This window comes from Crinia signifera, chromosome 2, assembly GCF_055691185.1.
Source record: "Crinia signifera chromosome 2, ASM5569118v1, whole genome shotgun sequence".
In the NCBI taxonomy this organism is placed as follows: domain Eukaryota; kingdom Metazoa; phylum Chordata; class Amphibia; order Anura; family Myobatrachidae; genus Crinia; species Crinia signifera.
The window spans coordinates 312,577,288-312,593,806 of NC_139218.1; the positions used below are offsets into that span (position 1 = coordinate 312,577,288).

The window sequence follows — 16,519 nt, forward strand, 5'->3', positions numbered from 1 at the left end:
CGTGGAGTGAGAATAGAATAGTGTGGCGAGCGCAGCGAGCCACCGAGCCCGAAGCGTGGCGAGCGCAGCGAGCCCCGCGAGGGGACGCGTCTAACTTCACAGGTATACGCGTCCCCTCGCGGGGCTCGCTGCGCTCGCCACGCTTTGGGCTCGGTGGCTCGCTGCGCTCGCCACACTATTATATTCTCACTCCACGCCCTAGTGGATAGTAGGGGAATGAAAAGGTCGGAGGACGCGCACCGCCGCCCCTCGCGGGCTCGCTGCGCTCGCCACGCTTCGGGTTGACGTCTATCGTGGGGTAATGGCGGGCACATAAAAAATGTGAAATGGGTCATATTTGGCCATTTCACCTTTTTTATCATTTTACCCTATGTGAGATGGACTTAATCAAGTCCATCTCATCTTGTGCCATTATCAAGTCCATCTCATCTTGTGCCATTATAATGGCACAAGACCGACGCGATCCTCCCGATTTCAATGTTAAAATTTTTTTTAACATTGAAGTCTATGGAAAAATCGGGTCAATCGGTCGGTCGCATCGCGGCCGATTTTAATTGGTCGCGACCGACCGATCGACCCGATTTCTGTCAATCAAAGTGAAAAAATTGTTAAAAATCGGCCACATCGTGAGGATCGTGTCCCTTAATTAAGAGCCACGATCACTCACGATTGTGGCCGTTCTAGGAAACAAGTACCGTTAAATCTTTAGTCAAGGAGAACTCCATCCTGAAAAGCTGTATTGAGAATCTGTGCACAATGAAATAGGATATGTGCTGTGAGTATGTGGCCTATAGGTTGTTATCTAATTATTGCTGGGCTGTGTCTTCTGCAAAAAGTGGATGGGCTACAACTGACGGAAAAAAAAATTACATACACAAGGACGTCCTGCATATGACTTGATCGTAATCAGGTTGTGGATCTGTCCAAAGAGCGATCGTATGTGCTTAAAAAGCACATACAATCTGTTTAGGACGGCAATGAAAGCTAGCTTGTCTGATTTTTAAGGCCGACCTCACGACCTGCGGAACCACGCATCGTAACGAGAATACGCATCATGTGCAGACGATCCGTCGAGATCGGACGTTAGGGTCCAATATAGTTATGGTGTATGGGGGCCTTTGCACTGTAAAAAAAAAAGTGTTTGAGAGAATCTTTTATTTTTCTTTGTAGTTGACAACGACTCATCTCTTATAACGCAAAATTCTCTGTTCTTATATAGTGTGACCGTTGGTTCCATTGTGTATATATGCTTTGGTGTTCTCTTGTGGGGTTTTTTTTCCTGTAAAATTTATGTAGAAAACTGAGGCTTCTGCACAATTTTATTGTTGCCATGTACTAAAAGCTTTTACAGTAATCTCCTGTGGAATACTCATTCATGCTTTTTTTTTATATATATATCAGTGTTGTACCTGTAGTCACACCCTATTAAAAATAATAAAAAAAAATTGGTTTTAAAGCAGGGTGTTCCCCTCTGTCAACCCCATGCCCTCCCTGTTCCCACCGATACTGTTGTGAAACTCGCCAAAGGCGTTTACTCCTGGGGTTTGCACATGCGCAAACCCTACCATTGGGACCGGGGTGAATTCGGACCTGAGTGTTCAGGACTGCAGACTAAGTAGATACACCTCATCCGTACTATAAAGTTGCAATATGACCCAGCGATTGAGTGTGACTGCTCTGACTACAGGCTGGAAAATAGAACAATATTGGATCTTCTCAGTTTTTATCAACTGTGATACATTTGCTGAAGAATTTGTCTCCCCAAGTTTTTCGTTTTGTACCATGTGATTTGTATTAGGAGCCAGTTTACCTCCGGAACAGACTCTTTGCCCTGCTGGTCTACACCTAACATTGCCTCTACTTTAAAGTTATTGCTTACTAATGGCTGAGACGAAATAATAATAAAAATGTCAGTTACGTGCAAAAAAATGCGCCATTCATCAAATTTGTATAAAGATTAGAGTTTTACTTATTTGTATTGTGAACAAATAGTCCACATTAATGCTTGTCAGGGCTCGACTACTTTCTAGGAGCCAGGATGAAATTGTAGGTACCAGAAAAACTAAAAATTAGCGACCATGAGTGCCAAAGGCGCGCATCAATAATTTGCACATATACCACATGCCATAATGCCCATTACACATTATGCCACACCTTGTAATGCCTTTTGCGTATTACACCACATGCTGTAATTAAGGAGGGGGGGGGGGGGGATTCATGTCGACCTTTTAACAATGTTGACCATTTTCTTGTGTCGACCTACACACCTACTGGCCGCATCCCCTGCTGTATTGTAAGTTAGCAGATGCTGCTTATAAAGAAAAATCTACAGGGTATACGGTCGTTGGGCCAACATGCATTAGGTCAACCATTGAATGTCGACATGGGCCTAGGCTGAAACGGTCGACACAAGCATTAGGTCGACATGGGGAAGGTCGACCGTCAAAAGGTCGACATTGGGATTTTCAAAGTGTTTTTTATTTTTTTAACCGACATGTAGCGACAGGCGGTATTTCATGCCCTACCATCCACTAGGATGTGGAGGGAGAATAGAATAGTGTACTAAGCATAGCTAGGCCCCGTGCCCGAAGCATGATGAGTGCAGCGAGTTATGCAAGGGGACGCGGCGCACCGATATGGTGTCCATGTTAACATTCGGGACAAAGTCAAATCTCGACCTTTTGACTGTCGACCTAATGTTTGTGTTGACCTAAACCTATGTCAACCTCCTCAGGTGTCGACCTAGGCCTATGTCGACCCAATGCACGTTGACCTTCCTGTGGTCGACTTTCTGACCCATACCCATCTACAAAATGTATTGTAATATATGAATTTCATAAATTTTCATAAATTTTAAATAATAATTAGTACCATTTGTAGAATTCAGTAGTTTGTATTGGACATGGTTTGTACCAGGCTGCACGGTGTCCAGTGGAGCAGAGAGGAAAGAGGCCCTCACTCTCCTCCCACTTTCTCTGTGTGACCAGTGTGTGTACTGGAAGAGAGGGGAGAGCAAAAAAATACTGTCCTCCTGATTTGACTGGGGGATGTCCTGTGGACCCACCCTTTTTTTTTTTTTTTCCCCTATTCTGTTGTTTTCCACGTTCAGTATGCTTGACACCCCAGGGATCAACGCATAACACACTGCTAGTTATGCATCTTTTATTAATATAAAAATTGAATCTTTTATTCCATGATTTTGTATTCATGGATTGTGTTTAAGCCACATCACACTAAAATTGACACGAGTCTGTGGCATAAAATACACTTGGATGGCATCAAGCCAATCAGGAGGTAGAAAATCTGCCATGCCCTGCTATTGTCAGTAAGTTTATATTCCTTCATTTGGGTGAGTGTGGTTGAGGAGCGAATAGCAAGAACATTAATTGGTACTTGTGGATTATCACGGCTGCCATCGCATGCCATATAGTGGCATGCGATTTTTGCAGTTTTTAACCATTTTTTTTACAAAAACGCATTTCATGCGATTTGATTACCCCCACTATCCACGTCGGCGTGGAGTTGAGAATAGAAAGTGAGGCGAGCCACCGAGCCCGAAGCGTGGCCCGCGCACGCGGACACCTGTGAAGCCCGCGAGGGGTTGTGTATACCTGTGATGGTATCCGTGTCCCCTCGTGGGGCTCGCTGCGCTCGCCACACTTTCTGTTCTCGACTCCACGCCGACGTGGATAGTGGGGGTATGAAAAAGGTCGTAGGACGCGTACCGCCGCCCCTCGTGGGCTCGCTGCGCTCGCCACGCTTCGGGTTTGCGTTGATAGTGGGGGTGGTACAGCCTCAAAAATGACATTTGGGGGCCATTGAACATGTTTGATACTAATTTCAATGCATTTGGATGCTTTTCTGTTAAAAAACGCATGCGATCAAATCGCATGCGATGCGATTTTTTGCTATGCGATGCACATCGTGGGAGCCGTGATTGTCCACAAGTACCCATTAATTATTACAGTTCATGTTAAATGTAGGGAAAAAAACAATAGTTACTGCTGCCTGTGGCTGTTTTTTTGGCTTGGGAAATTATTCTAATATGTATTTGCATTTCTCGTTAATTGTACGAATAAGATATTTGTTCTCATATAATTTTTTCTCCCCAGCTATCCGATCTGGATGATGATGATGATGAGGAGGAAGACCACATTATTGGCCCAGTTCCTGCAAAAGGTCCTGTGCAATCCAGCGTTGCAGACGACTTTGAGCGTCGCGCCTTGAAAATGAAACAAAAACTTACTGCAAAAGATGTAAGTTTTACTATATTATGCTACAATATTCCTTCCGCAGTCATGACATTTTTATTTGTTTACCTGCTATGCCATTCCGTTTACGGTTTTGGGCCGATAGGACTGCTTGCTTTAATTGACTCCTAGATAAGTCCTACGTAAGGTGAATCTGCTAAAGGATCTGTTCCTTTTCTGTGTCATTTAATCAGTAGTTCTAACATTGATTTACGCATTGCTTCAAACTATTCAAAGCAAGACATTGAGAACAGTTCTGCTTATGTTCTCAGTGAATAGTCCTCGGTTCCATGGAATAATATGGCAACCGCCACTAGTATGACATAAGGGGTGTCCAAACTTTTGTTTTGTGTGCCAGATTAACAAAATTATTTTAAATGGGTGGCCACAGTTTGCCTTTCAGGAAGTAAATAAGGGTTATTTTTCCATTTGATATATTTATATTTTAGCAGAGCACCCCTTGTATGTATGTATGTATGTATGTATGCATGCACAGGACTCCTTTTGTGTATTTAAAAATAAGCCTTCTGCCAAATGTCTGTGGTCTGTCCATGCAGTGCTGCTCCTGTGATTTCATTACTTGCTCATCATGTGACTCTGCAGTTATGTATCAAGTAAAATCCATATCTCAATTCCTGACACATCTGTCCAGAAGAATGGGGGGGGGGGGGGGGTGTACTTTAGCAGGTGACGGGCCACATTTGGCCCATATATCTCTATCACTGTTTAAATCTTACTAAAACTTGTTTTCTATTCCGAATAGGAAGCCATTGATTTAGCTTCCTGTAAAATGTATATAAATGGTATTTACTTTGTTTCAAAGGATGGGCCCAAGAATGTTGCAAGAGAGTCATGGATGACTGAGCTTCCCCCAGAAATGACAAAAATTGGCCTGGGGCCAAGAACATTCAAGAGGAAGGCTAATGACAAGTCTGGTGACCGATCTGATTGGACAGACACCCCTGCTGACAGAGAGCGCAAAACAAGAGTGAGTAGCTAATTATTCACTATGCTACTATACGATATACTGTATGTTATGTCATAGGGCAGTATTCAATGAGGATAATTCGCCCTGTTTCACGGCAAATTTGTGCTATTTTCGCGTTGGAAGGTGATTTTTTGGGGGGTCAGAAAGCGAATCACCCTATTCAACGTGCACTACTCGCCGTCTTTCTAAGTGATTTTCGCCGTGTAGCAAATCGCCATCTTTTCATGGTGAAGTGGAAAGTGAACTTTGAAAATAAAGTTGTTGTTTTACATTTGGTGTAAAAAAATCAGGAATTTTATTCTGAGAAGGGGCATGCTATTTTTATAGCACATGAATACATATTTAAAAAATTTTTTTTTTTACACATAGCAGCCAACAGGGGGCCGAGAGCCGCTCATTAGATATTCATATATTCACTGCTCCCGATCATTACATATGTACGATCGGGTGCAGTGAATACCTGGTCCCCTGCTGGCTATCCCGGTGGGCAGCTTGTGCCCACCTCCCCCCCCCCCCCCCCCCCCCCACATACATTCTGGGGCAGGCAGGGAGACTTCCATCTCCCTGCCTGCCACCGTCCTCAGGCTCCGGTTCACACTCGCTGTCTGGGGCAGCGAGCCCCTGCGACGTTGAATAGGGGGACAGCAAGGCTCCGGAACACGGCGACTGTGCAGCGAATCCTAAACAGGATTCGCTGCACGCCATGAATATTTTCATTGAATACTGCCCATTATGTTACAGGCTACTCCTCAGTACATAGAACAAATGCTTTTGTCATTGTGTCCACTTTCCCAGCTAGTCTGAAGCATCGGACGTAGTCCGCGTGTGGCTTTGTCAGGGCTTGCTATAACTGCTCTAGTTATTGTTTCTCCGGGTATATAAGCCTGAAGAAGAACCAAAGTATGCAACTGTACTGGACAGACCTTGTTAATACTCCTGCATCCTCTGTTTTTCTTGTGTGCTCTAACTTTTATACACAACCATCTGCTCTGCACTGAATAGGGGCAATATTCAAGATGAGCATAATCCCAAATTGGAGACAAATTTTTTTTTTTTTTTTTTTTTGTAAGCAATAGATCTAAAATTAAATCAATACGCTGGTCCTCTTTTCATCATTCCAAGGTCTAAAAAGATGAATGTGACTGTAAGGCTTTTAATGTATATCTAATTTAATGTAGGGAACAAAGTAATTGAAGTCTGTATCCAAATAAAACTTTATGGAGGTACAGAGCTCTTAAAAATCCTTTTTAAGAACAACGCTTCGTAACATACAGGTACAGGTGTGTCATCATACTCTGTGGCTGCAATCATGCCAAGCAGCCTCTCTCGTCGTGCCAGGACCCAAAAGTTTTAAGGTCCATACACACTGGGCGACTATTCCCAGTGTGTATGAACAGCGATGATGGCATTCATCGCTGCAGGGAAAGCCGCTCAATGCATACACACTGAGCGACTTTCCCCCTGCCCGGCGCCGACTGAGGGAGGACGGCGTTGCCTAGCGGAGCGCTATGCAAAACTGTCCTGAAAGCCACTCATCTGCTGGTATAACCAGCAGATGAAAGGCTTTCCCATCGATGTTGCGGGAGCGCTCATCGCCGGGCCATACACATTGGGCGGCTTTGAGCTGAAAGCCGCTCAAACCTGCTGTTTTTGAGCGACTTTCAGCTCAGTCGCCCAGTCTGTATGGGCCTTAATTTGTACATCTGACTCGCCTTAAAAAATAACTGATATGAGACAACTACTTGGCTAGACTGCACTCACCAATCCGATGTGTGAATTTTTGGCAAATGAGTTTGAATCTTGACAGTGCAGCAGTGACTGCTCTTTTTCACCCCAAGTTCCACTCTGAATTTGTACATATTTAAAACTAATTCCTTTGCAGTTAAAGTCAGAGCCCAATTGTCTGTGGTACAGATTGGGTGGTGTATCTCTGAGTTAGTCCAGTGTGAATAAGATTCAAATTCAGCACGTTATACTGTTCGGGTAGACTCCGTATCTCTGGGCGTCGTGTGTGGTATTGAGGCTTGGTTATGAGGACACCTCTGTACAGTTTTTATTTATGAAAATTGTAATTAAAAACACTGCTTTTATGTAATTGTGTGACTATTTTCAATATATGATAAACTATATTTCCTTGACCTCTTCTCTGCAGATAAACGAACTGTGACTAACAATTCGTTGAACAAAGGGTCCTCCATAGTTTTGTATACCATATATTAGGGAACACTCCAAATAAAAGAATGGGAGCACAAAAGAGCATGCTTACAGAACCATACTAGTCCCCCAATAGGAATTGGTGATCTAGAGCAGCGTTTTTCAGCCACTCTGCTGTGGCCCACTAGTTTGCTTTGATCTTTTCTCAAGTGTTCCTCCAGATTTAGAGATATCCACACCAGTTCAACTGTTATTCACTGCTCCCTTCCTGCTCCAGTCCTGTCCCTGTATCCTGGGCATATGGGACAACCCAATTCAGTAGGCACAAATCTGTCTGCTGGCCCTTACTCCTTTTGTCTGCTAATCCTTATTGGTTGGCAGCGGCTGTTGTTGCTCCCTCTCACATAGCAATGGTGTTAGTATGTCCTTGTTTAAAAACACATTGCTTGAGAAGCTGGCCGGAAACTGCATGGGACATGAATCGAATTTAGAGAAGACGAGTGACTGGGCTAAGGTGAGGAGCTGCTCAGGTGTTTTGTTATACTGTCCCCGCAAGCTCCCTAGGAGAACATAATGGCAGCTAGGCAGTGACTTGTATGGTATTCATATGAGGGCACTTACAACAATTGGCATAAGGAGTCTCCTGTGTTCCGCAATAAGCTGAGCCTGTAACAGACTGTACTGTGTTCATCTGGGGGTCATGTCCTCATAGAACACAAAAAGGAAAAACACAATGTGATTGAATGTTTTTTTGTTTTTTTTTTCATGTGAGGGCCATTGTATTGTATTGTATTGTATTTTTTTTTCCTGTGGGAACCAGTGTGTTTTCCGTGTGGTGGTCTGTTCGTGTGCCTTGGCAATTTTAAATCTTGATTGGTGTGTCGCAAGTTGAAAGGTTGAAAAACACTGACATAGTGTCTGTCTTTTACCATAAAATCCAAGATTATATCTTAAAACAGAATATTTAAATGGTTCTAGTTCTAATATACTACTGCTAATTTCTTTAAGGAAAAACAAGAAGCCAAAGTTTCGAGCAGTAAAGCTGAAGAAAAAGTACACGTATCGGAAAGAGATAAACGATTGACAGACCAAGTGTCCACCTATAACGTAAGTAATTGTGGAAAAATATGATGCATGTATAGGAAGTGTGTTAACGTTATTCAACTAATATTGTCTTCATTGGAAATCTTAACTTCATTTTCATTCTAAATAAGAGAATTCATAATCTCAAAACATACAGGGATATTCTGTTCGTGCCATTTTTTTTTTTTTTTTTGCCTAGGTGAAAAATCTTATATTTTTTTAATCTTTTTTTTTTTGGGTCTAAATGGGATTCTCCCTACTCAATTGCAGTGCCGATTCGTAAGTGGTGAAACACCTCGGCCAGCGAATTAACCGCCGTTCCATACGTTTTCACCACTATTTTGCTAAAAAAAAAAAGGTGAAAAATGCCTTCAATAGCGGTGAAAGCTGTCATAAGTTAAAAAAAAAAAAATTCCTAAACGAAAAAAAATGAAACTAATTGAATATCCCCCATAGTATCTGTAATTAGGTAATACCCAACATATAATATTTTAACAACATTTTTGAATACATGTATTTTCTTTTTTGTTAAACCATTCAACACCTTCTCCATAGTTGTTGCTGTCAGCGTCTTTATTATGTCTGGGTACAGCAATAGATTTTTCAAAACTGTAAAGTAGTTTTAGAACTACATGCACTAAGGAGCAAATTGTGCAAGTAAAGAACCACCACAAATAGAGCCTGATTCACTGACCACGTCAAATGAAATCGTAGCTGTGATCCCGTGCTCAGCAGTTGTGCAGATATATGTAAGCATCACAGTCACCAGAATTGTGCTGACACTCCCACTCTGTGGCACCTCCGAGCCACTGTTTGTGTAGGGCAGGGCTGGGCAACACCGGCCCTTCAGATGTTAATGAACTACAAATCCCAGGATGCTTTGCATTAGTTTTGCTATGTGGCCATGCTGAAACTGATGCAAGGCATGCTGGGATGTGTAGTTCATCAACATCTGGAGGGCTGGTGTAGGAGGATGCACAATGGTTGAACGTCAACCTTCTGAGTAAAGCCCCGTACACACAGGGCGACCCGACTCTCAGCTAACATTGCGGTACACCTGCGATGTGTGCTGAGTGGGGCTTTTCCTATTGTTTAAAGGCAAAGCCCCACAATCTAGCAGGAAGCACTGGCTTTCACTGCGGGCAATGGCGACACGCATGACCGATTGGTCCCTGTTGGTGATGTATTTCATAAGGGTGCCCATTGTATTTGAAATAAAATAATGAAATTGCTTCTGCAGTGCATATAAATAGCTTCTTTTGTCTGCAGGATTCCAAAAGATCAGAATCTCTCATAGATCTGCATCGTAAGAAGCTAAAGAGGAAAGCAGACGAAGATAAAAACAAACCTAAGGAAAGAAGAGCATTCGACAGAGAACAAGACTTACAAGTTAATCGCTTTGACGATGCACAGAAAAAAGCTTTGCTCCGGAAATCTAAAGAGCTGAACACCAAATTCTCACACGGCAATAGCAGTATGTTTCTGTAGGAAACCGCAGGGATAAATGTTCACTGGTGCGCTCTGTTTGGTGTGGGGTCATTATCGGGCTGCAGAGCCTTTTTATTTATGCTGTAAATTGTACAATACTGCAGTGGCTTTTTAAAATAGGAATTGAATATGGACTTTTATCCAGTGTCTTATGTCCTTTGTTCTCATTTGCTGCAATAAATTGTAACCTTTTAAACCCCTGTAACCTGCTGTGATTATATGTATATTTATTTACAGTTTCTTATATAGGGTAGCATATTCCGTTGCACTTATTGGATATGGTCATCGGTCTTCACAAATCTAAAACATTATCAGAAAGACCTATTTATAATCTCTCTTTCTTTAATATCTATCTATTTGTATAGATGTGTTCAAATGGTGGTCACAGACATAGGGCTTAAGACTCAGAGTGCCGCTGTTTTTCCCACTGCGGGCACAAGAGCATTAGCACTCTTTTGGAGAGTGCCGGATGCACCTACCGTTTTAATAAAGGCTGCTCTAGGTTTTGAAAGGTGATAAGGTCCCTAGGTCTACAAGCATTAGTCGACTTGCATGAAGGGCGACTGGGTCATTAGGTCGACACATGCTTTAGGTCAGCATGGGCTTTTTCACTTTTTATTTCTTCTTCCTACTTAATGGCAGCCTTTTACAATGGGTTTAACCCCTTCTTCCTTAAGTATAGACAGGTAGATTTTTACTAGGATCCTCCTCCTCTTCCTCCTTCCTACATAAGCCAGCTCCTCCCTCTCCTCCCTTAGTCTTTTTCCTGTCTCCTCTGTCTAGGCAGATAGTGTAGCATAGGTTTGTTATTTTTTGTACTTACTGCTGGCTAGTTTGCAGTCGTCCTGGGCAGCATGGGGAATGGCGGAGCCTTGTATTCCCTTCATCTGGTATGGGCCGGCGGCGATACCGAAGGAAAGAGTGATAGAGCCTCATATAAGCACTACTGGTTACTGTTTGCTGGCTGGGAGTGTGGTGGCATCCCGCAGGTCAGCACGGAGACGTGGCGTTCGGCCGGGCTCATGCGGCGCCAGATAGTGAGGTCACGATGCGTTCCAGCAGCAGCGCTATGACGCGCACGTCGGATGGGCGATGCGTTCCACCGCAGTCAGTGTCCTATGACCACTTCCGGCAGGGCTGTATGGAAGCTGGAAGTATAGCGCACGCTGGGGCTAGCAGCGGCTATAAAAATCGCTGTGTTCAAACCAGCATGGCGGTTCTCACAGGAGTGTGGTCTGGAGTAATCGCTGCGCTGGACATTATGGAGGAAGCCTCTCAGAAATTATCTACATTGCTGCCCAGGTAGGTCCTCACAGAGAACTGGTTATAGCAAGAGTTTTTTTCTATGGTAGTTAGTAAGGGTTTTCTATTTGTCTTTTATTATAGTGTGCCTCCTGCACCTAGGAAGAAGCTGTGCAAGAAGAGGAATGTGAATAAATCGTGTATAGCATGTGATAAGGCGTTATCTGGAGATACAGAAGAAGCATTATGTGTGGAGTGTTCAAAGCAGGGAGATGCAGAACCATCAGTTTCAGATCAGTTAAATGACATGATGGATTGGATGAAAAAGAATTTTGTGTCTAAAGATGAGTTTAATAGCAAGAGGTCTAGATCCCAGACTAGCCTTAGCTATGATGAAGCTATAGCACAGAATTTTTCTGATGATCATGGATCATGTGTTTCAAGTGTGGAATCTGGAGAATTGGTCGAGGAGGACCGTCATTTTGATTTAGAAGTGGTAGAATTAGTTCTGAAGAACTTATATAAAGCATTAAATTATAAAGAACCTAGCAAATCAGAGTGAAGCGTTGTTTGAAGATAGAGGAAAGAAGAAAAGGTGTTTTCCAGTGCACAAGGTTGTTAAAGACATTATAATGAAAGAATGGCTCAATACGGATAAAAGAGTGGGTACGTTTAAAAGGTAAGATCGTATGTATCTGGTACAAGATGAGGAATTTCTGAAATGGTGTGCCATCCCAAAGGTAGACGCAGCAGTAGCTGAGCTGTCTAATCGAACAACTATTCCATTAGTAGACGGAGCATCGCTGAAAGACCCTATGGATAAAAGAATGGAGAATGCATTCAAAAGGTTGCATATAGCAAGCTCCATATCCATGAAGTCTGGAGTTGCGGTTGCATCTATATCCAGAGCTCTTAGGTTGTGGTGTGGAGCGTTACAGGATGATCTTCAGGAGAAAACTCCTAGGGATCAAATCCGTAAAAAGTTAACGCACATACAAATAGCGGTCGAATACATGTGTATTCAGATATGCTCCAGCAACCTCCAGAGCATTTTTTCGTCAGTCAGCTAGGAGAGGTTTTCAGAGGCAATGACTGTCCAGCCCCCATGGAATCTGTGCCAGTAGCGGGGAGATTACAAGGATTTGTAAAAATGTGAACCCAGTCGGTTCAAGACAAATGGGTTATAAACATAATAAAAGACGGATATAGTTTAGAATTCCTTACAAGGCCAAGAATTAGTCAATTTTTGGTTTCAAGACTTCCAGTATCCAGAGAGGAGAAATAAGCTTTAAAGGGATTAATAGCAGTAGAAAAAGTCCCTCTGTCAGAAGAAGGTTCAGGGTTCTATTCCCGGTTATTCGTAATAAAGAAGTTGTCCGGAGGATTCCGAACCATTCTAGATTTGAGAAAACTCAACAAACATGTGGAAGAAAAAATTCCATATGGAAACGTCAAAAACAATCCTTATGTGTCTAAGGCAAAAAGACTATCTAGTATCCATAGATCTAAGGGATGCCTATTTCCATGTTCCCATTCGAGAAGCAGACCGAAGATATCTGAGATTTTGTATCAAAGAAGAGCACTTCCAATTCACATGTTTGCCGTTCGGCCTAACGTCGTCACCAAGAGTGTTCACGAAAGTTCTGGTAACCTTAATAGCATGTCTCAGAAGGAAAGGCATCATGATTTGGACCTATCTGGACGACTTGCTAATAGCAGGTCGATCAAAAGAAGAAGCAGTAAAAGCATCAGAACAAGTGATACAATTTCTGCAAGATCACGGTTGGCTCATAAATTGGGACAAAAGTCATTTAACACCGTCACAAAGTATACAGTTTCTGGGAGATAAAAATAGACACAATAAAAGTCGAAATATCGTTATCCGAAAGAAGGTGTGAGAGAATGCAGGAATTGCTTTAAGTGGTCCATTCAAGAAGATACGTCCCATTAGGAGTGGCACTAAGCCTGTTAGGAATGATGGTTTCAGCCATCGACATCGTACCTTGGGCAAGGTGGAAAATGAGACCGTACCAGTGGGCTCTTCTAAAGTATTCAAGAGGTCAATGCGCCATGGACAAAATAATAGAAATTCCTTGTTCAGTAAAAGAATCACTTCTATGGTGGGAAAGCGATCGCCTGCGTCAAAGAACTTCTTCGCTATTAAGTCCGCAGTTCAAAGTCATCACAACGGATGCGAGCGCAAGAGGATGGGGAGCGCATTTCTTGAACAAAAACTGCCAAGGATTGTGGTCCCCACAAGAAGCAGAATGTTCGTCCAATCTAAGAGAATTAAGGGCAGTATCCCGTGCGATCGAAAGTTTTCAGAAAGAAATCAGTGGGGCACATCTTCGTATCTTCTCAGACAATGTTACCATGGTAACGTGCATCAACCATCAAGGGGGTACGAAGAGTGCATCACTAATGTTAGAAGTAAAGAACATCATGGATTGGGCCGAGGACAACTTACTCTCGATCAGCTCTTCATGTCTCAGGGAAGAAGAATCAGGTAGCGGACTTCCTAAGTCGAAACTGCATCATTCCAGGAGAATGGGAATTGGACGATGTAGTTTTTCAGACCATAGTGGATCAATTCGGACAACCCGAAATAGATCTAATGGCAACTTCCATGAACAAGAAACTTCCCAAATTCTTTTCAAGATACCCGGCATGGGGCTCATCAGGAGTGGATGCCCTGTCACAGAGTTGGCAGTGCAGTCTGGGTTATGTGTCGTCCCCCCCCCCCCCCCCCCCCGTTTGCATTAATCCATAGAATATTAAAGAAAGTCAGGGAAGAACAAGCAGAAGTCATTATTGTCCTTCCGTACTGGCCGAGACGGGCTTGGTTTCCAGTAGTGGAGAGCATGTCGGTGACATCCCCATTTGTTTTACCCCTGATACCCAACCTCCTGAAGCAGGGACCAGTGTATTATCAAGAACCGGAGGAATTACATTTAATGGCTTGGAAATTGAGAGGCAGATTCTGAAGAACAAGAATTTGTCATCGGCAGTAATCAACATCCTCCTGCAAGCAAGGAAGGTGTCGTCAAGTATTTATTATAGAATTTGGAAAAATTTTGCAGAATGGGCAAAAGATAAGTGTGATTTCATGAACGCTGGAATTCCTCAGGTATTGAGATTCCTTTGTGATGGTTTTCACAGGGGCTTGGCAGTGGCTACATTAAAGGTTCATATCTCTGCGCTAAGCAACCTATTGGACATGAGACTTGCAGATCACGGGTTAATAAGACGGTTCTGTCAAGCTATCAGGAGACTACGTCCAAGAATCAAATCAATTGTCCCTCAATGGGATCTCAATTTGGTGTTGAATGCCCTCATGTTACCCCCATTCGAGCCTATGGATAGATGCAAATTAAAATTTCTAACATGGAAAATTGTCTTCCTGGTGGCTGTCACATCAGCAAGAAGAGTAGGAGAACTTCAAGCTCTGTGGGCAAAAGAACCTTACTTAAAAAAAATTTCATGACCATTTGGTGCTCAGAACAAATCCAGCGTTTCTGCCTAAAATAGTATCATTTTTTCACCTTAATCAGGAAATTATCCTACCATGTTTTTTTCCAAGCCCAACAAATGAGAAATAGAGAGAGGAATCTTCATATGTTGGATGTCGTCAGATCCATGAAAATATATTTGGACAGGACGAAGGATTTCAGGTCGACTAGTTCATTGTTCGTGGTCCCTTTTGGGTGCAAGGAAAGGAATCACACCATCAAAACAGACCATTTCTAGGTGGTTGAAGGAAACCATTACATTTGCATATAAAAAGGTTGGTCGTCAAGTTCCGAACATCAACTCGGCTAGAGCAATGTCAGTATCATGGGCAAGAGAGGTGAACGTGTCAGTGAGAGACATATGTCAGGCAGCAACCTGGTCATCTATTCACACGTTTTCCAGACACTATGCACTGGACGTGGAAAGGTCCTAAGTCAGGCTATGGCCTAGGTATAGTATTCCCTCCCATTCATGCTTTGGTACATCCCATTGTAAAGGCTGCCATGAAGTAGGAAGAAGAAAACAACGGATTATGCTTACGATAATTCCTTTTCTTCGGAATACTTCATGGCAGCCCATAATTATCCCTCCCTTATTTGTCGTTTTTTCCTAGGATCTATAGCGGAGACAGTCAAAGACTAAGGGAGGAGAGGGAGGAGCTGGCTTATGTAGGAAGGAGGAAGATCCTAGGAAAAATCTACCTGTCTATACTTGAGGAAGAAGGGGTTAAACACATTGTAAAGGCTGCTGTGAAGTATTCCGAAGAAAATGAATTATCGTAAGCATAAGCAGTTTTTCTTTTTGAGCCAACATGTGCCGACAGGCGGTATTTCATGCCCTACCATCCTGGCAAGTGCACACAGTGCTATGTTTTAGTGTCCATTTCGACTTTCGGGCTAAAAAACTGTAAACCCCATGTCGACCTTTTGTCTGTTGACCTAATGACCCTGTCCACCTTCATGCATGTCGACCTAGTTGATGTCTAGCCAATGATCCATATCCACTGAAAGGGAGGGGGTGCTTGTTTGTCTGTTTTTTTTTTTTTTTGCATATTTGTTTGGGACCCCTCGGTTTACGCCCTATCCTTGTGATTATTACCCAATGCACTGTACTTGGAGAAAATGTTTAGAATAAGTACTATTTAGCTTACCCACAAATATTTATTGGCTAAAGCTTTTCACACAAGAATGACACGTGATGATAACGCCATCTCTACCAAAAGTAAATATTTTGGGTGGCATTTTATTTTGTAAGAATTTTTAGGATTCCAGGATTAACAATTTTCATCTTAAATGTTTACAGCCCTGGAAGGGGCAAGCATTAGTGTGTGTGTGTGTGTGTGTGTGTGTGTGTGTGTGTGTGTGTGTAATTTTGGATAACGGATTATTCCGTATTTTGGAATATTTTAATATTTCAATGATGTTTTTTGAAGTATCTTGCATTTATGCTGTATAAACACATAAAATACACACACACATATATATTTTATTACCACATAAAATACACACAAATATATTTTATTTGTTCAAAGCATGAAACAAAATTTGTGTACTATCTCAGATACTGAATTTGAATGGCAAGCAATCATTGTCTTGTACATATATAGTGCCAGTTACATGTCATGTCCTCAGTAGTGCTGTTACATATGTCCCCAGTGAGTTTTTATAAAAAAAAAAAAAAAATTCTTCACTTTCTGGAATGTATGGTTTTCGGAATAATTCGGATAACGGATATTCGGATACGGGATACTCGACCTGTGTGTCTCTCTCTCTCTCTCTCTCTCTCTCTCTCTCTCTCTCTCTCA

At 42.5% G+C, this 16,519-nt stretch overlaps 1 protein-coding gene across 1 annotated transcript in view; it reads left to right on the forward strand.

Moving 5' to 3' along the window:
- GPALPP1 (GPALPP motifs containing 1) overlaps nt 1-10,168 on the forward strand; it is a 31,439-nt gene extending 21,271 nt beyond the window's left edge. Inside the window, exons 5-8 of the mRNA XM_083168958.1 lie at nt 4,113-4,256; nt 5,074-5,238; nt 8,401-8,499; nt 9,745-10,168. Coding sequence (XP_083025084.1) covers nt 4,113-4,256; nt 5,074-5,238; nt 8,401-8,499; nt 9,745-9,963 — 627 coding nt within the window. The 3' untranslated portion in view covers nt 9,964-10,168. The remainder of the gene's footprint in view (nt 1-4,112; nt 4,257-5,073; nt 5,239-8,400; nt 8,500-9,744) is intronic.
- The last annotated feature ends 6,351 nt before the right edge of the window (nt 10,169-16,519 follow it).